At 41.3% G+C, this 19962-nt stretch overlaps 2 protein-coding genes across 2 annotated transcripts in view; both read right to left on the bottom strand.

Moving 5' to 3' along the window:
• Positions 1–1476, bottom strand: part of FBXO15 (F-box protein 15) — a 187360-nt gene extending 185884 nt beyond the window's left edge. Inside the window, exon 1 of the mRNA XM_049899813.1 lies at positions 850–1476. The gene's annotated coding sequence lies outside the window, so the exon portion shown is untranslated. The remainder of the gene's footprint in view (positions 1–849) is intronic.
• Positions 1477–14323: 12847 nt separating this feature from the next.
• LOC126084982 (cytochrome b5) overlaps positions 14324–19962 on the bottom strand; it is a 52923-nt gene continuing 47284 nt past the window's right edge. Inside the window, exons 4-5 of the mRNA XM_049899817.1 lie at positions 19720–19754; positions 14324–18000 (exon numbers count right to left, since the gene is read on the bottom strand). Of these exons, the coding sequence (XP_049755774.1) occupies positions 17919–18000; positions 19720–19754 (117 nt within the window). The 3' untranslated portion in view covers positions 14324–17918. The remainder of the gene's footprint in view (positions 18001–19719; positions 19755–19962) is intronic.

A 19962-nucleotide genomic window follows, 5' to 3' on the forward strand; every position in this document is an offset into this window, starting at 1 on the left:
TAGGGGTGTTAAAACATCAATCTGTGTAGAACTCAGGCCAATAAAACGCTCATCAGTAAAAGCTGCAGAGAAAACACTACAGAAAAAATGAAATCCTGACACTCCTTATTGAAAACTGCAGGTGTGGCTTATAGCCAAATCTAGGCTGCAGACATTTGTTTGAAAATACTTAGTATTTTACCAACTTGAGTCTACTCAATCTGAATTTCTGAACATTCTTGACACTGACTGAGTTTGGTGCCACCAGTCCCCATTCCAGTTGTTTATCAGCTGGAGCTCAGTTGTGGGTGCTCCTCTAGGCCAAGGACGAAGAGACTCTCTCCAATTCAGGGCAGTTCACTGCTCACACAATGCTCTCCAATTCAGGGCAGTTTACTGTTCACACAGTGCTCTCCAATCCAGGGCAGTTCACTGCTCACACAATGCTCTCCAATTCAGGGCAGTTTACTGTTCACACAATGCTCTCCAATCCAGGGCAGTTCACTGCTCACACAATGTGCATACACCCACCCAGCTGCTCCACGTACTAACTCATAGCCTGGGCTACTAGATGTTTCCTGTGGGACACCTGGTCTCCAATCCAACAACCCAGATCCCCATTGCCATCAAGTTGATTCCAACTCATGGAGACCTCGTGTATTACAGAGCAAAACTCTGCAAAGGGTTTTCTTGGCTGAAATCTCTGCAGAAGGAGATTGCCAGGTCTTTCTTTATCTAGGCAAAAGAAGTTGCTGCACGATGCTCATCTGTTACAGGCGGGGAAGCCAACTCTAAGAAGGAGGTTCTCATAGGGGACAGTGACTAGGAGACAGGATCAGCCCCTTCCTTTGTGCCTTGCATCATGCTCACCTGTCACAAGTGGGGAAGCCAACTCTGAGAAGGAGATTCTCAGTGGGGACAGTGACTTGGAGATGCCCTTGGATCAATCTGTGTAGGAAAGGGAGAAAAAGAAGAAATGAGCAGAGGGGAAAGCTGAGCAGCAATGCAGGTTTGGTGACCTCTTAGCCAACTCCACTGGAGCTTTGGGGTTGGAATGGCCCTTTGAGTTGTCCCGAGCTAGAAGCAGGTGGACAGACCATCATAAGTCCATGTTCATTTGTCAGTGGAGGTGATCTTGAGTGAGGTGGTTTTCTTGAGCCAAGTCAATCGCCAAAGAGGGATGACAGCTGAGGGTGTTTTTCCATCAGGTTTCCCCAGAACAGCAGAAGTCCTTCCTGCCTGAAAGGGATTCAGGTGGCTCATCACATGCTCGCCCCATCACCTAGCTGATCCATCTCTGAGGGCTTCCTGGCAAATTCCTTATGTTCTAGCCACACTAAGCTGTTTGCTTCCCCCAAACATGTTATGTTCTCTCAGGCTTCTGAAGTTTTGCATATTTCATAACCTGCACATTCTAAAAATGTCATTTTTCCCAAATGTTCACAGTTCTTAATAGTATCACTATACCCTTCACTTTGTACTTCCAGCAGTTAAAAGTTTAGATTGTAGCATTTCAAATGTGGCAGGTTGTTTTAAAAATCCATAAGCTAGGACAGTTACCTGCAAATAACTGTATTAATAAATATTTATGGAATAAATTTTCTGGGCATTATCTTTAAGAAGAAAATTATGTCTTCACTGAAAATCATTTCTGAAAGACTTACATAGAAAAATCTACCATATTAGGTTGGGAAGATCAATATCATAAAGATGACCTCTTCCCCAAATAAATCTGCACATTCAATTCCTATCAAAACTCAACAGGGTTGAAAATAGGTACTCGAACAAATTCTTGTACACAAATGTTTAAAGCAGCACTATTTGCAATAGCCAAAAGAAAGAAGCAGCCCAAATGTCCACTAGAGATGAATGAATAAGCAAATTGTGGTCTATCTGTACAATGGAATATTATTCATCCATAAAGAGAAATTAAGTACTGAAACATGCTACAACATGGATGAGTCTCAAAAAACACACTGAGTGAAAGAAGCCAGACACAAAAGGCTACATATTGTAAGATGCCATTTATGCAAAATGTCCACCACAGTAGGGCAAACTGACAGACAAGGAATGTTCAGAGCAGGTAAATTCATAGAGACCAAAAGCAGATTATTGGTTACCAGGGGGTTGCGGGAAGGAGAATGGGGAGAAACTGCTCAATGAGTACAGGATTTCCTCCTGGAGGGAGGAAAATGTTCTGGAACTAGAAGTGATGGTCATACAACATTGTTGATGTGCTAAATGCTACTGAATTGTTCATTTTAAAATGGTTCATTTTTCTTATGTGAATTTCACCTCAATAAATTAAAAAACAAACAAACAAAACTGACCAATAAAGTTTTCACAGAACTTGCCTAGGGGACACTTTCAATCTGAATCTTAGCATGCTAGTTGAGAGCACAAATGTGAGGCCCTGAGTAGCAGAAGCTGGATCCCAGCTCTATCACTTAGTTGTTTTGTGACCTTGTGAAAGTTACCTAGACCCTCTCTGCCTCAGTTTCTTCTCTTTTAAAATGGAGATAGTAATAGGTTTCTACTTCATGTATGTGTTATGTTTTTGTTGTTGTTAGGTGCTGCACTGGGTGGGGTGCTGTTGAGTCAGTTCCAACTCACAAAGACCCTATGTACAACAGAATGAAACACTGCCAGGTCCTGTGCCATCCTCACAATCATTATCATGCTTGAGCCCATTGTTGCAGCCACTGTGTCAATCCATCGTGTTGAGGGTCTTCATCTTTTTTGCTGACCCTCTACTTTACCAAGTATGATGTCCTTCTCCAGGGACTGATCCCTCCTGACAACATGTCCAAAGTATGTGAGACATAGTCTCAACATCCTTCCTTCTAATGAGCATTCTGGTTGTACTTCTTCTAAGACATATTTGTTCATTCTTCTGGCAGTCCATGGTATATTCAATGTTCTTCACCAACACCATAATTCAAAGGCATCAATTCTTCCATCTTCTTTATTCATTGTCCAGGTTTCACATGCTTATGAGGCAATTGAAAACACCATGGCTTTGGGTTAGGCACACCTTAGTCCCCAAAGTGACATCCTTGCTCTTTTAACACTTTAAAGAGGTATTTTTCAGCAGATTTGCCCAACTTATTTCTTGACTGCTACTTCCACGGTCATTGATTATGGATTCGACTAAAGTGAAATCCTTTACAATTTCAATAGTTTCTCTGTTTATCATGATGCTGTTTATTGGTCCAGTCGAGAGGATTTTGTTTTCTTTATGTTGAGGTGTAATTCAAACTGAAGACTGTGGTTATATGTTGTATGTGTTATAAGGATTAAAAAAAAAAAAAAAACACAAACCCATTGCTGTCGAATTGATTCCAACTCATAACTTTCTCCCACAGAGATGCTGGTGGGTTCAAACTGCTGACCTTTCAATTAGCAGCTGAACTCTTAACCACTGGACCACAAAGTCTCCTTTATGAGGATTAGAGGAGGTAATCAATGCAATGTCCTTCAAACAGTGTCCAGCCCACAGTAAGCACTGCGTAAGTGCTATTATGACAGTATTGCAATTGCTCCTGACCTCCTGACACCCAGCCCTGATGCAGACTCTACACTTTGTGTGGCATTGTCTCCCACTGGCTTCTTGGATGCCCTCTCCTGGTGCTCTTCCTACTTCACCAATCGCTCCCTCTCAGCCTCCTCTTCCTTTACCCTAAAGTGGGTCTCATTCTTGACTCTCTAGTCTTCTCCCAGATGATCTCACCACTTACCCATGAGCTGGTGATACTCAAGCCTCCATCTCTAACCTAGACTAACAGGCACCACCATCCTCCCAGAAGTCCACCTTAGCCTCTGGATCATCTCCCTCAGCCAGCGAAAATGGCTCCACTGTAATTGTACTACCAATATTTTCCACAAGAACCAGCATACGGTTATTTCTCAGTATGCTGAATGAATGAATGGATGAATGAGTGAATGAATGGTCCCTGGTTAAGAGAGTCAGAATGACAATATAAATTCACAAAATGATCCCCAAAGTCATAATACAGCACTTGATATCAGATGAGTAGTATGAATGGAGAAGAGCAGACGGTACGAGGCAGGGCCTTGGAGAGGGGAGTCCTCGAGCAGGCATCATGGCTACCTCATTGAAGCCATTGCTTCTCTACTTCTAAGATGAGCAAAACGATCTATTCAGTACTGACAAGGGGCATCATTTAATTAATGGCCTAGAGAACAAGGCAACATGAAAGTCCATAGGGAATCCCTTAGCTGCATTTCCCCCAAGACTGATTTAGATATCAGAAGCTGGGAGCTTAGACATAGCAAAATAACATCTGTCCACTATACATGTTCTAGAACAAGAGGGAATGCATGATCAAATAAACCAGAAGCAGTGCATGATCAAATAGGCTGGACACTGCCTTAGGAGGGGCAGCACTAGGTAGCACCAGCACGAAAGTCACTTGATGTCATCCCCAAGTTTCGGGGAGGACAGAAGTGTGGCGGGGTGGGGGGTAGGGGGGCTAAAGGGTAATCAGAAGGACAGAGTATGCCCCGTGACTCAGGTGATTTCGGGGTAATAATATTGCATGTGTGAAGAGCTCTTTGCAGTCTGCCATGCCCATCCAAGGAAGTAACTGATTTTATTGGTTGCCTGATCGCCAGTATCTACCTTAACTACATTTTAGAGCAGAGAGAAAATGAGGCAAAGAGGGGAGGCATGCTTGGTCTTCATAGCAGACTTAACCCGAGGTATTCAGACCCCTAGCCTAGGACCCTTTTCATTCCTGCACATCCAAACTCCAAACTTCCCAAGTCCCTTTTCCCTGTATTTACACTGAGTTCACCCACACGATAACACATGATCTCAGGAGGGCCTGAGATGCTGCAAGTCTAGTAAGCTCACAGGTGATGCTGACACTGTTGGTCCACAGAACATAGTTGAGCGGCAATGCCAATGTCCTTTAAAAATGAATACATGTATTTTTTTCCTCAGCTCAGGAAATGGATTAGTAAATGGCCTGCCCACCCATGTCCTGCTCTCCTCATGGATCCCTCTAAATGTAATCAGATCTTGTCTGTTGAAGCCATGCTGGCTTCCTTGTCATTCTTCAATAAGCCAGGCATAGCTGCCTGGGGCCTTCACACATGCTGTTCCCCTTTCCAGGAATGCTTTTCCTTCAGACATTTGCACACCTCCTTCCAATCCGGTCTCTGCCCAAATGTTTCCCATGCACCGAGACTTTCCTGATCACCCGAATTAAAGCCACACTCCTTGTTACTCTATCGCCTCGCCCCCTTTACTTTCTTGTATTGTTCACGGGCTGATGTTATGGCACACATTGACTTATTTGTGGGTCATCTGTGAGTCTCCCCACTAGACTGCTTCCAGAGGGCAGGGGCTTTGTGTGTCTTGTCCAGTGCTGTACCCCTAGTACCTAGAGCAGTTCCTGGCACACAGTGCACACTCAATGCAGAGCTGAGGAATGAATTTTAGGAATAGTAGGTATTATGAGCTGAGCGGGGAGAGTTTTTCCTTCATTCTTAGTTAACTCTTCTCATAACCCAAGAAAAGACTCATGAAAAAGAGTTCCTACAAAGACAGCAAAGATTAAGTTGAATGATTTTAAACATTTTGATAAGGGTGTTTTTAAAATGATTAAATGTGGGCAAGACAACTCTAAAAGATCAGGTAGAAAATTCTAAAAATTTGGCTGCTGTAAATCACATCTCCTGGAAAGTCTCCTCCAAGCGACTCAGTGTCCAGGACTAAAGCAGTGACCGAGCCCCCTCCAAAGAGGAGAGAAGAAACTGCTTTCTCTAGTCATTGCTCAGCTGAGCCTCAGATGTGAAAATAGTGACTCTTCTCCCAGGACAGTGTCACTGGGGCCCTGAAGCTACCACCACCATGTTTTAGTTAAAAGGAAGGCTTTAGGCACTGTTTACCAACATGGAACGGTCCAGACTCAGTGTTTGGGCAGACTTGCTGAAGTTAGGAGGTACTGCAGTTCAGAGATAAAGGGTCTGGCAGTCACCTGATGAGTTATCAAATTCAGGTTGAAGAGCACAGGACTTTTCTGACCCTGAGTAGGAAGTTGGCCCTGCCCTTTTTCATGTTTGCTACTGATAACTTTTCACCCTCCCTGGGCAGACTCTAAGATCTAGGCACGAATTTAGCCTTCCACAGGGTTTCACAAGCCAACAGGATCTACAAGTGCTAAAAGAATATTAGAGGTTTTTCAGACAGCATCTCTCTCTGCCTCTTTCCAAGCTGAGAAACTTTGAAGTTTAAACACACCTTGGAATCATCCTTCTGACTTGTAGTTCTCAAAGTCTCTGTCATCAGACTAGCTGTCACCATAAAGTTTTAGAGACAAAAGTGATATCAAAGTGGCACCTTAGTAAGAATAATCCAATGATAATGGGAATAACAGATTAGAAATAGAGACTGGAGGTAGGAGACCAGTTAAGGGACATCATTCACTTATTAGTTCAATTATTCGATCAACAAACAAATCATCTATGTCCCAGGCATTGGGCTAGGCTCTAAGACTACAGTGCAGAATAGGATTGATAGGCAGATCCAGGTGAGGCTAGTTGGAGAGTGCTTGTGCTAACAACTCAGAAGAGCTGAAGGCCTGAACTAAGTCAGGGGCAGTGGAGGTGGAGAGAGGAGGTGGATGCTAGGTAAATAGGATAAAAATGGACAGGTCACTCTATTAAGATGATATATATAAGTGATTCTTTTAAATTGCAAAATTCATTCATTTTATTTCAAATAATTGCTTGCTGAAAGCAAAGAGGACTTGAAGCACTTACCGATGATCAAAGACCACAGCCTTCAGTATGGATTATATTTCAACATAAGAAAAACAAAAATCCTTGCAACTGGCAACATCACGATAAACAGAGAAAAGACTGGAATTATCAAGGATTTCATTTTACTTGGATCCACAATCAACACCCATGGAAGTAAAAAAAAATCAATTTTTTTTTTTTTTTTTTACCATGGAAGTAGCAGTCAAGAAATCAAATAACATATTGCATTGGGCAAATCTGCTGCAGAAGACCCTTTAAAGTGATAAAAAGCAAAGATGTCACTTTGAGGTCTAAAGTGCACCGGACCCTAGCCATGACATTTTCAATTACTTCATATGAATGTGAAAGCTGGACAATGAATAAGGAAGACCAAAGAAGAACTGATGCCTTTAAATTATGGTGCTGGTGAAGAATGTTGCGTATACCATGGACTGCCAGAAGAACAAACAAATCTGTCCTGGAAGAAGCACTCCGAGCATGCTCCTTAGAAGGGAGGATGGCGAGATAGTCATCTTACGTGCTTTGGACATGTTATCAGGAGGGACCTCTCCCTGGAGAAGGACATCATGCTTGGTAAAGCAGAGTGTCAGCGAAAAAATAGGTGCTTAATGAGACAGAGTGACACAGCGGCTACAACGGGCTCCAATAGCAACGATTGTGGGGATGGTGCAGAACCGGGCAATGCCTCCTTCTGTTGTACATAGCATCGTTATGAGTCAGAGCTGACTTGATGGCATTTAACAACAACAAATTTCAAACAATATGTAAGTGTACAAAACATAAAGTGAAAAAATACAAAAGCTCCTCTACCTTCAAATTCTACACCATGAAACAAGTCACTCTGAACAGATGGGAAATTTTAGGAAGAAATGTGAAGGGGAGTGAGATGGAAAGGATAATTCCTGTTCCTGGCATATACCGGATGGTGCTCCGGAGAGAATAAACCCTGAAGGAGGGTTGTTTCTTGGGTGAGTTTGCTTTGATCATATTGATTTTTTTAAATAAGAGCTTTATTGAGACATAATCCCCATACCATAAAATTCACCAATTTAAAGTATACAATTCAATGTTTTTTATACACTTATAGAGTTGTGCAACCACCACCACAATCAATGTTGACCAGTGAGGTAGAGAGTGGATAAAGGAGCACTGGTGGTGCAGTGGTTAAGTGTTCAGCTGCTAACCAAAAGGTCGGCGGTTCAAATCCACCAGCCGCTCTGTGGGAGAAAGATGCAGCAGCCTGCTTCTGTGAAGGTAACAGCCTCGGAAACCCTATGAGGTAGTTCTACTCTGTCACATGGGGTCCCTATGAGTTGGAATCTACTCGACGGCAACGGGTAGGGAGAGAGTAAAGATGCAGTATCACCCTGGCTCTTAAAGGTGATTCCAGACCAGAGCATCAGCATCCCTAGGCACTTGTCAGAAATGCAGATTCTCAGGCCCCACCCAGACCTACTGAATCCGGAACTCTGGGGGTGAGGCAAAAGCAACCTGCTTTAATGAGTCCTCACACAGAAGTTTGAGAACCACAGATGGCTGCAGTAGATAAGTGGTTCTCAACTATGACTGTATATTCCATTGCAATCACCTAGTAGGAGTTTCCCACCACCACCATAAAGATGGTTTTTGCTTGTTTTTCCCCCAGATTTTTATTTTGAAATTTCAAAGTCACATAAAAATTGAATAAGCAGTAGAATAAAGACCTACGTATCCTTCACCTAGGCTGAGCTAGTAAATATTTCACTATACACCCCCTAAGAATAAGACATTCTCCTTCATAGCCACAATATCATTACAACCAAGAAATTTTAACATTGACACAACAATACTATAGTCTGCATTAAAATTTCTCCAATTGTCCCAGTGATGTCCTTTATATCGATTTTTAAATTCCAGGTCTAATCAAGGTTCACACATTGACTTTGTCATATCTCTTTAGTAAGTACCCTTTAAGACTAGAATAAAGGAGATTTTGTGGTGCAATAGTTAGGTGCTTGGCTGCTAACCCAAAGGCTGGCAGTTCAAACCCACCTGGTGATCTGCTCTCGTAAAGATTACAACCTAGAAAACCCTATTGGGCAGTTCTACTCTGTCACCATAGGGTCACTATGACTTGAAATAAACTCCATGGCATCCAACAACAACAATCTAGGCATTCACCTGCCTTTGGTCTTGGATGACATTGACACTGGTGAAGGTCTAGGCCAGTTGTCCTGCAGAATGCTATACATTCAGGATTTGTCTGATCACCTCTTCATAATTTGACTCAGGTTAAACATTTTTGGTTAAAATACTATTTAGGTAATACTGGTTACTCTCCACTGTCACATCAGGAGAAACTTAATGTCAGGTTGTCACACCATTGGTGATACTAAATTTGATCACTATCTTAAAGTGGTGCCCTCCAGATTCCCCATTATAAAGACACCTTTTTTGCTTTGTAATCAATAAGCAATTTATTGGGTAATATTCTGAGACCTTAGAATCAAAGATGGCAAGACTTTGTCTCACTTACTTTGGACACGTTATCAGGAGGGACCAGTACCTGGAGAAGGCCATCATGCATGGTAAAATAAAGGGTTGGCAAAAAAGAGGAAGACCCTCAAGGAGATGTGGCTATAACAATAGGCTCAAGCATAGCAATGATTGTGGAGATGGCACATGACCTGGCAGTGTTTTGTTCTGTTGTACATATAGGGTCGCTATCAGTCAGAACTGACTTGACTGCACCTAACAACAATTTTGACACCATGTGAACATCTTGCTTTCTAATAACCTATCATTCAAAGGTTTTAGCATCACTTGCTGATCCTGCTCTGAATTATTGCATTAGTATTTGCAAATGGTGATTTTTTCTTTCACATTGTATTTCTTCACGTATTAGCAGCCAGTATTTTATTTAAAAAAAGAGCTTTCCTTCCCCTACATATTTTTAGTATGATCATGCCGTGGGCTCAAGGATTATATCTTATCCGTTTCTTTTTTATGCTTACACCATCCCAAATGTGCATAGAGGGGCCCCTTCAAGCTGGCTCTTGTGTCCTTTGGACATATCCCCAGCAGTCTCTGACACTTTCTTGCTTTCCAGCACAATAAGGTATCCTAGGGTCACTTATACTTTCCATACCTCAGGGCTAGAATTTGCCGTTTCTCCAAGGAGTACTTGTTCTTTTAGTGAGGAATGATACTTAGAAAACAAGACCTAGGAACCAGGTGTGCTCACTGCTTCTGCGGTGTTATTACTTCTAGGCCCTTTCTGTGTACAGAGCTAGAGAAAAATGCATACATATACATGCATGTATGCGTACACGCATGTATGCGTGCACACACGCGTGTATGTGTGTCTACAAAACTTGGGAGTCGAGGGGAAGGACTTTCCTCGACCATGCCTCCTTAGTAGTTAAGGAACAAACCAGAATTGCAGGAACCAAAATTGAGTTTCTGAGTTTAAAAATTAGCATATATTATTGTGATCCTATTGTACCTTCTTCTAAGGTATTCTTGGAAATGTGAGAAAAAGACAGAAAGGGAAAGAATTCTAGTAATATTAGCACAACCGTTCAACTATGAGCTAAATAAGCATATAGGGCTAGCCTGGAAGCATTTAAAGCTTCCTTTTTATCAAAAAGTTTATTCAGAGGTCCAAATATTGCAAATTAATTTTGGGATAGAACGCATCCCTAAGTTACTGAATATTTAAGATATATTTGTTGGTATAAGAAAACTGTGTGTTTTAGTCAAAAGATATTCAATCACAATTTACACATTTTGTTACTTACCATCTGTGAAATTTCTGCAATTTATTATGTAATTTGAGGGTTCAGATGAAGATTAAATAATATAAAAACCCGTTGCTGTCAAGTTGATTCCAACTCATCTTGACCCTAAGGGACAGAACAGCCCCATAGGGTTTCCAAGGCTGTAATCTTTACAGAAGCAGACTGCCACATCTTTCTCCTGTGGAGTCACTGGTGGGTTCAAACTACCAACTTTCAGTTAGCTGCTAAGTGCAAAGCCCTCTGAGAGCAGAGACCACCTCATTCCTCTCAGCCTTTATATGTCATCTTGCGTTGACAATACTAAATGAGAGAGGAGTGGACCCTCATCTCAGGACAACTCTGTACTATCCCAAATGCTAAGGCCTTCACCCTGATATGGAGCCATACCAATGGCCCCTCTGAATGTGACAGCATGAACGCTTATGCCAAACAGGAACAGAAAGACATAAGGAAGCCATCACCTCTACAAACATGTGAGAAACGTAGAGCTGCCAGGGCTACAAGAGACGGAGCTGAAACACAGGTAGCAGCCCGTAGGAAAAGTAAAAGAGAAAGGGAAGCAGCAACCGATGAGAAAGGTTTTCTGCTGGAATAAGAAATGGGATGAATGCTATCAAGGTGCTGTTTTTTCAATAAGGATTCTGGAATGACTCAGCACTTCAAGCTATATGAAGATATCACCTGAATTTAAAATAAACATTAAACAATCCAAAAAAAAAAAAAAACCAGCAAGCAGAAAGAGTAGTTTGTAAACTGTCAGCCAACCTAACAGGCTCCTGTATACTGACATGACATGCTGAATAAGTGTAATTGTTAAAATTGCCATTTGTTTTGCTCAAATTTCACACCAAATTCCTCACTTAATCTAAAGCACATTCTCAAGGTGATGAGATGAAGGGCCCAGCCATTCCCCAGCACTGGTTGGGCTGAAGAGACAAACGCAGGCACACACATCCTAGGGCTAAGTATTTTAATGTTATCAATCGAACTAACAAATCTATGAAGCAATGTATTTTCTATCCTCCTACCTTGATAAACACATTTTCATAATGACCTGAAAGGTCAGGTTTAAAGTTAGGATTTTCAGATTCCACAGAGTTCTGTTGCTCTCCCTGAAAATCACTCCCACACCCGCCTCCCCATCCTTCATGCCCTGATGTGCATGCACCAGCAGCCTGGCCAGCCCCCTGGAAGCACAGGCTCAGAGCAGCCCGCAGGCCCTAATGGTAGGCCAGGAGCTGCTTGCGCCACATGCAGGGTTGGCGTTTGGGAGGGATACATGTCTCCTTGGCCCCCAAGGATCCTGACACGTGGAGGGGCACAGCTGGGGGGTTCAGAGTAGAGCCCTCTAATAGAGGCACCAGGGTAGGGACCCCTCTTATAGATGTCTAGGGCAGCACTGCCATGAGTTATGTAAACAGGCAAGGAAAGCTCAGAAGGATAAGGAACTCAGACAACAACAAGCAAGTGGTGGAACGGGGTTTTTAACCATGGTCTCTTGGGTTCCTAAAGTCTTCCTTCCTACCTCACCACAGTTTAACATTTTAACACAACAGATGAGTTCCTGAAAAAAGTGGGTGTTTATTTTCATGTTTTCCCTGCTTTATAGTGTCAAAGATGCTTTATGCTAACTTAAAACCAAAATTTTTCAGATTTAGTATTTACCACTCAATGGTCTCCAGTTCAGGAGTGGGGATCTTAAAAAAAAAAAAAGACTTTTAAGCCACAAGAAATACTAAATGCCACACAATTTAGTTTTAACTCAGTCCCTTCAGTGTTTCCTGGGAGGAGTTTATGGACTGAAACCTTTTACAAACGTAATTTAAATCCAAATAAAAAGCAATTTTTATTGAATATTTTGAGAGAAACAAAAAAATCCAGGCATCTTGATGTTAAAATTGAGCATGTAGAGCAAAGCTCCACCCAACATATACTACCAACATTCTGAACTATATTTTGATTTCATATTGTGGCCAAACAATGGGAAGGGATGGAAATGCAAAGGTCCGCAGAGGGGAAAGGAGAGAGAGAAGTGGAGGGGAGGAAGAGCAGACGACACCTGCCATATGAACCAATGGCCACTAAAACTTTTTCTTAAATTACTCCTTAAAAGAATTTTGAAGAATACTTTCATTTGACCTTTCCAATTTTCATCATGTGTTTAAATATTTATAAAGGGCATGAGTTCGGCATGTTTTAAATAATGACATTTTAAAATAAAGCTGAAACATCACTCTTTGAAACATATCCAATGGAATTTAAATATCAGAGCAATTTGCCATCATTATTCTCCTTTAAAAGGAGCCCCTATGGTCCAGTGATTCAAGTGCTCAGCTGCTAACCAAAAGGCTGGCAGTTCAAAACCCACCACCAGCTCCACTGGAGAAGATGTGGTGGTCTGCTTCCTTGAAGACTTACAACCTTGGAAAGAAACCCTATGGGGCAGTTCTACTCTGTCCTATAGGGTCGCTATGAGTTGAAATGGACTCGACAACAATGAAGAACAGGCAGAGGGTTTCATCATTGAAAGCACCGCTGGTGCCACAGAAATTAAAGCGCTTGGTTGCCAACTGAAAGGTCAGCAGTTCGAACCCACCAGCTGCTGTGAGAAAGATGCGGCAGTCTGCTCCTGTAAAGGTTACCAAAAACACAAACCACTGCCCTGAGTCAATTCTGACTCAGTGACCCTATAGGACAGAGCAGAACTGCCCCCATAGGGTTTCCACCACTGCAAATCTTTACAGAAGCAGATTGCCACCTCCTTCTTCCTCGGAGTGTCTGATGAGTTCGAATCACTTGCTTTTTGGTTAGCAGTCAAGTGCTTTAACCACTGCGCCACCACGGCACCCATAAAGATTACAGCCTTAGAAACTCTGTGGGGCAGTTCTTTTCTGTCCTACAGGGTCGTTATGAGTTGGAATTGCCTTGACAACAACAGGCTTTTATTCTTTTTTAAAAAGTGCTTCAGCACTCTTTCTTAACAGACAGGAAGTTTACATTGTTCCTTTTCTCCTTGACATCTCCCCAGAATTCCAACCTAATGAAAGATAGGATTATCACTGACAGGCTTTTATCATCCTACCACACTTCTCTACAGTAGAAATACGTATATGCCAGTAAAATCTTTTAATATTTGTGGCTCTAACAGTTAAAATTATTTTGGGGAGGGAGCTGAATTATCATTACAATCATTAGTGCTGCATATGTGAGACAAATTCATAATTATAGATTGTGATAAACTATTAAATCCAAAAGTAATATATTATTGGAAATTATCTTGTTCATGAGATAAATAGGGCTTTTTAAAGAATTAGTTCAAATATCCTTAGCGAACTACTTACTGCTAGAATGAGATTGAGTTCAGTATCAAATCTATTACTTTTTATTCTTGTACATGCTAAACATTCCTGTTAATGCAATGCCATTCAACTGTTTGAACTGCATCAAGATTATATGTGAAAAAAATTTGAGACTTATGAAATACTTCTAATATTTCTTTAAGTGACTATTAGGCCCTCCTTAATTTTGTTGAAAACAAAGAAATAGAAGCCACCTGTGTTTTAAAAGGATTAGATGCCCAGTTATTTTAGTCATATACCAAAAAGGCTTTACTAAGACTTGGCCAGTAACTATTCATTATAGATGCTACTTGTTCACACAGATATAACTTGTCATATGCTACTCATAAGCTTTGAAAAAGTCCAATACTATTTTCAATACTTTCACCAATACATTTTGATAAAATGTTTTTATCTTATCACAATATATTTTTATTAAAACTTTGAAGCTTTAAGTTAGCTCATTCAATGTGTGAGACATAATCTATTGGCAAAGCCACACCTGTTACATAAATCACTAAAATCAGACTTACTTTCTCTCAGAGAAAAAGTGTGACTTCACTTGCAGTTCAAATGTGTGTCAAACCATTTTGTTTTTCCAATTCATACTGACCCTATGTGACAGAACAGAACTGCCCCAACAGGTTTCCTAGGGTGTAATCTTTATCGAAGCAGATCACCAGGTGTTTCTCCTACAGAGCAGCTGCTGGGTTAGAACCACCAGCCTTTCATTTGGCAGCTGAGCACTTAACCGTCTGCACCACTAAGGTCCTTGAAACCATTTTACCTAAGTGCAAAAACTGGGTAATAATTGACTCCCATTTCCTCATAAAGGAAGCCCTGGTGGTGCAGTGGTTAAGGGTTCAGCTGCTAACCAAATGATCAGCAGTTCAAATCCACCAGGTGCTCCTTGGAAACCCTACGGGGCAGTTCTACTCTGTCCTACAGGGTCACTATGAGTCAGAATGACTCGATGGCAACGGATTTGGTTTTCTTGGTTTTCCTCATAAACTACTCTTAAAAGCTCTGGTCTGAACAATACATTTAAATAGCAATATCCAATGCTCTGTGTAAACCAGGACTTAGTTTATCAGAATCAAGGTTCACTTATGAATGAACAGGGCTCCTGAGTTAAGGCTGCGTTTAAAGCATAGAAGATGATGACAAGGCTGCTCTGTGCCTGCTTGAGGCTGCAGCAGTAGATTGCCAGGACTTTTTTCCCAGTCTTAGTCTTGATGCTCCACTGAGACCTTTTCAGCATCACAGTAACAAGCAAGTCTCCACTGACAGATGGGTGGTGGCTGCACATGAGGTACAATGGCAAGGAATTGAGCCCAAGTCTCCAGCATGGAAGGCAAGAATTCCACCACTGAACCACCACTGCCTAACGAAATGGAATATCGTTGTTGCCGTGTGCCTCTGAATCAATTCCGACTCACAGCAACCTTCTATGTTAAAGTAGGACTGTCCTATAGGATTTCCTAGGCTGTCATCTTTACAGGAGCAGACTGCCAGGTCTTTCATCCACAGAGCCACTGGGTGGGTCTGAACCACCACTAACCTTTCAGTTGGTAGCCAGGCACTTTAACCACTGCACCACCAGGGATCCTTCAATGGAGTATTACTTGGCCACAAAAAGAAATGAAGTCAGGATACATGCTACAACATAGATGAATCTGGAAAACAATATGCTGAGTGAAATTAAGTCAGGCACAAAAGGACAAATATTATAGGATGCCACTTCTATGAAATAGCTAGAACAGAAAATTTATAGAGACCAAAGTTTATTTAGTGGTTACCAGGGGGTGGCACAATGGTTAAGTGCTCGGCTGCTAACTGAGAGGTCCATGGTTCAAACTCACCAGTGGCTCTGTGTGAGAAAAGACCTGCTGATTATAGCCTGGAAAAGCCAATGGTACAGTTGTACTCTGTCATATAGGGTCACAATGAGTTGAAGTTGGCTCAAGGGCACACAACAACAGGAATCGGAGGGAGGGGGAAGGAGGGAGTCAATTGCTAAGCTTGTTAACGGTGACGGAAAAATTTGGAATCAGAGAGGGGTAACGATCACACATGATGAATGTAAATAATTTTGCCAAATTATACATGTGAAAAACATTGAAATGACAAATGCTTGATGATATATTTACCAAAAAAAAATTTTTTAAAACCCAGTATGTTCCTTTTGGGGTGATGAAGATGTTTTGGAGCTAGACAGAGATGGTGGCTGCACAACATCTGCAAATGTACTAAACACGGCTGAACTGTTCACTTTGTTACGTGAATTTCACCTCAACAGAAAAAAAAAAAACCCACAGTATGAAGGTACATGTTCTTCTTTTAGTTAGCTATTGACCTATCCCTGATTAAACATGTGTAACAACATGTATATGTCCAAGCTTACTGAATTTTAACATCTGTAACGCTCACAAGTTTGTTTCAAAGCACTCCACTTCAAATCCATTATAAGAGGCATGACTTTATTAAAATTTGAATAAAGGAATCCTCTGCAAGGTAATTTTTCACCCATAATACAGCCATTTTTCCCCACCCCTTTGCCTACATTCACTCTAAGTTTCAGTGCCAAAGAAGGCAGAGAAAGGCGGATGCATGCTATTGATTGTAAAAATTGATACTTTGTAATAACAACATTGGAAACCCGAGTGGCGTAGTGGTTAAGTGCTACAGCTGCTAACCAAGAGGTCGGCAGTTCGAATCCGCCAGGTACTCCTTGGAAACTCTATGGGGGTAGTTCTACTCTGTCCTATAGGGTCACTACAAGTCGGAATTGACTCGACGGCAGTGGGTTTTGGTTTTGGTTTTAATAATAATATAAAATTCTGTCCCAGAGTTTTAGCCATTTCTGAAGAACTCCACTGCTCATGTGGCTAATGTGCCAATGGGAACATGTGTGATCGTGGCTAATTACAATGTATTTAGAGTCTAATAAATCCATCCCTCAAGTTTCCATGTTTAAAAGAAAAAAAGGATGGGGCAGAGAACGGTAAATGGAAGATGAGATGACCTGGTCAGTCAGGCCTGAGCTGCCAGTGAGAAGGTGGACAGGGCCTCACCCGGCTCCCGGTGACGCACTCATTGCTAGCAGCATGTCTTCAAAGATCCGATTCCAGGTCAATCATAATCTCCTCCACACCTGTGTTTTTACAAATGGGCGAAGCAACACTTCCTCAGAAGAGTACAGACACACCTTTCACCTCTAACGAGGAATTTTTAAAACTTCAGGACCCACGAAACTGAGAACCTCTTTGGAGCCACATGGTTAAGGTGAGAGAATGGACAGTTGTAATGGAAGGATATTGTTAAGCTGAGAAAATATACTTATAATTTTCTCTCAGAGTTCACAAGTATTTATGTCACTGGTGTTCCTCATCAAAGAAGAACGGAAGTCCCTTTCACGGATCCTGTAGGCCACCTTTTCTTTCTATCATCCATTTCAGGGAAAACAATTTTAGAAACCTTTAGGGCCTTTCTTAATTTCTTATCTTCATTTCCTTGAAGAAGACACCACTGGAAACATGAGACACTTGGGTTATTCGATAAAATACAAAGACGTGCAGGAGAGGTGCTCAGGCTGCCCCCCATCCCCAACACAAGTCACACTTGCCATAGGGTCTGAAGGACCAGTATACTAAGGGATCCTGCTAAATAACCAAGGATTCTGAAAATCAAAGACAATTACATGCCAAGTAAACAGGCAAGCTTGGTGGGATATTTTCAAAGCCAGGTGTATTTTAAAATGATCATATTTAGCTCAATAACTGAATTATGTAGTGAGAAACATCAAAATTATGTTGATGAATAAAAAGACATTCTCTAAAAGAAAAGTTCAAGAGTAGAAAGAAAAGAACAGCTTTTTGTCTTGTTTTTTGTTTCTAATGTAGGAGAAAGAGAGACAGGCACATTACAATCATTTTTTCAGTGGACGTTTCTGTCACTTCCAGTAGACCGTTACGTTGGCTTCTCTATCCCATGTCTGAAGCAGTCTTTTCTTGCATTAGCTTCTGGGAAGAGATTAGTCTTCTGCTGTGTAGAGGCGATACATCAGGGCTACAATCAGTGCCGAGATGGCTGGGATCACCCAATTGGTCCACCAACTGCAAAGAAACAGTGGGCAGTGAAGCCTGCATGGAGGTTGAGGCAGGGGACTCAAAATGCTTGCTCCTTCTGGTAAGATATTCCCAAGGCATCTTTCTCTCACCTCTATCACCCATTCAGCTGAAAATCCAACACTGAGTTGCTAAAAGTGATGTGCATGGGACACATGCCCTACACTAATGGCCAGTGTTCTATCCTGCTGGCATTACGAGCAAACTCATGACCCTACCAGGTCCACTATGACCGACTTCTATAAACTTTGCACAAAGAGCCATGAATTACTTCTCAACAGGCACTACATCTAAAGGTTATAGGTTCTGCGTTAAATCCCAAGTTAATAAAAGTGAATATTCCTTGCATGTTTTATTCTAATTATATACACTAATTAAGAATTTAAAATGGCATTAGATTGAGAGCCAAGACCATTTTTTATCAGCCAGTAGCTTGATAGCTGGAGGCATATCTCGTATGCTGTGCTGAAAATTAGGGGTCTGAACCATCTGCTTCCTGAGGTTGCTACTAGTGCCAAGGTTCTAACATTCCTTGATGCTCTTTTTAAAATCCTGCTTCATGATCTGTGCTTAGCAGATCTCAAGCGTTAAGAAACAGCATTCCCAAACTAAATTCATGAAAATCCCTCATTTACACATTACTCAGTCCTACTGCAAGGATTTTGAGCTGCTATAAATTGCAGATTTATCGGGGACATAGCTATAAAGAATACCTTCAATTTACATTTGAACCTACAATTTCTTACAAAAGAGAAACTAACACATAGGTTTAGAATCTAAATAAAAGCAGACAGTCTTTTTTCTGCCAAAAACTTTCTATTCTTTAATACTCTTCACACAACATCCCAAATGAACATCAAGTTCAGTGGCAAGATTTAAATTTCAAAAAGATTACAAATGTAATTTTCACCTCAATGGAGTTTGCTGGTGTTTTCCCATTTCTATTTAGAAAAAAGCTCTCAAGCAAAAGTAAGGTGAGGTACTGCCTAATGGCAGGAGATGTACCAGAATACAAACAGACTGGGGCAGTTAAACTTGGCAGGGTGAAATATAATAGGCATAAATGTATGCTTTACAGCTTGGGTCCAAAAAAAAAAAAAAAAAAGTGAAGCGTATTATATAAGTCAATAGAGTTGACCTGCCAAAAACTTAGTATAAGCTTGGCCTACAGGAAAGAAATTTAGTACCTAGAACAAGTGATTTATGCTACACTGGGATTGATTACTGGGTTCAGTTTTAGGGCCAATTTATAAAAGCAACAAAGAAAAACAGACCCATGCTCAGGGAAATGTAATCAGGACAAATTAAGAAACTCAACATGTATCAAATGAGGAAGGAAGCAGGTGTCTGCATGGAGATTAAGAGAATGAGCAGGCCAGGGACTCACCATCTGAAGGACCCCACGGGGAAAAAGGAGGTTTGATGTGTCCTGCATGTTCCTTAGGGGCGATGCAGCTAGAGGGGGGGTCTGGGGCAGCTATGGAGAGCACTTACAGGTCTGAGTGTTCTGCCAGCCCAGGACTGAATGCCTGGACCAACTGGGCACACAGTGGGGGGTGTCCATCCCAGCCGGGACAACTACTGATTGGGGACAGGCCGGAATTCAAGCATCAGAGAGGTGCTTCAGTTTGGCTGAGGGCCGCAGTACCACCGGACTTTATGAACCTTCCAAACTAATGATTTTCTAAAAAGAAACACTCCACGTACCTGGAATTAGAATCAACAGTAGTAATAAGAGTTTCCTGAAATACAAAAGAAAAAGTAAAGGGAAAGTTTGAACATTTATTCAGTTGACTAAAATCCTGTTTTAAAATAAGATCACAATGTTTTAATGTGTTCTTCAAAAAATACTAAAAGGGAAAATTACTTCACGAACTTCTTTTCACTAAAATGCCTAATTTTACAATTTTTTTTCAGAAGAAAAAAATTTTTTAAAGAGTTATTTGTATT

This window comes from Elephas maximus, chromosome 11, assembly GCF_024166365.1.
Source record: "Elephas maximus indicus isolate mEleMax1 chromosome 11, mEleMax1 primary haplotype, whole genome shotgun sequence".
NCBI classification, from domain to species: Eukaryota; Metazoa; Chordata; class Mammalia; order Proboscidea; family Elephantidae; genus Elephas; species Elephas maximus.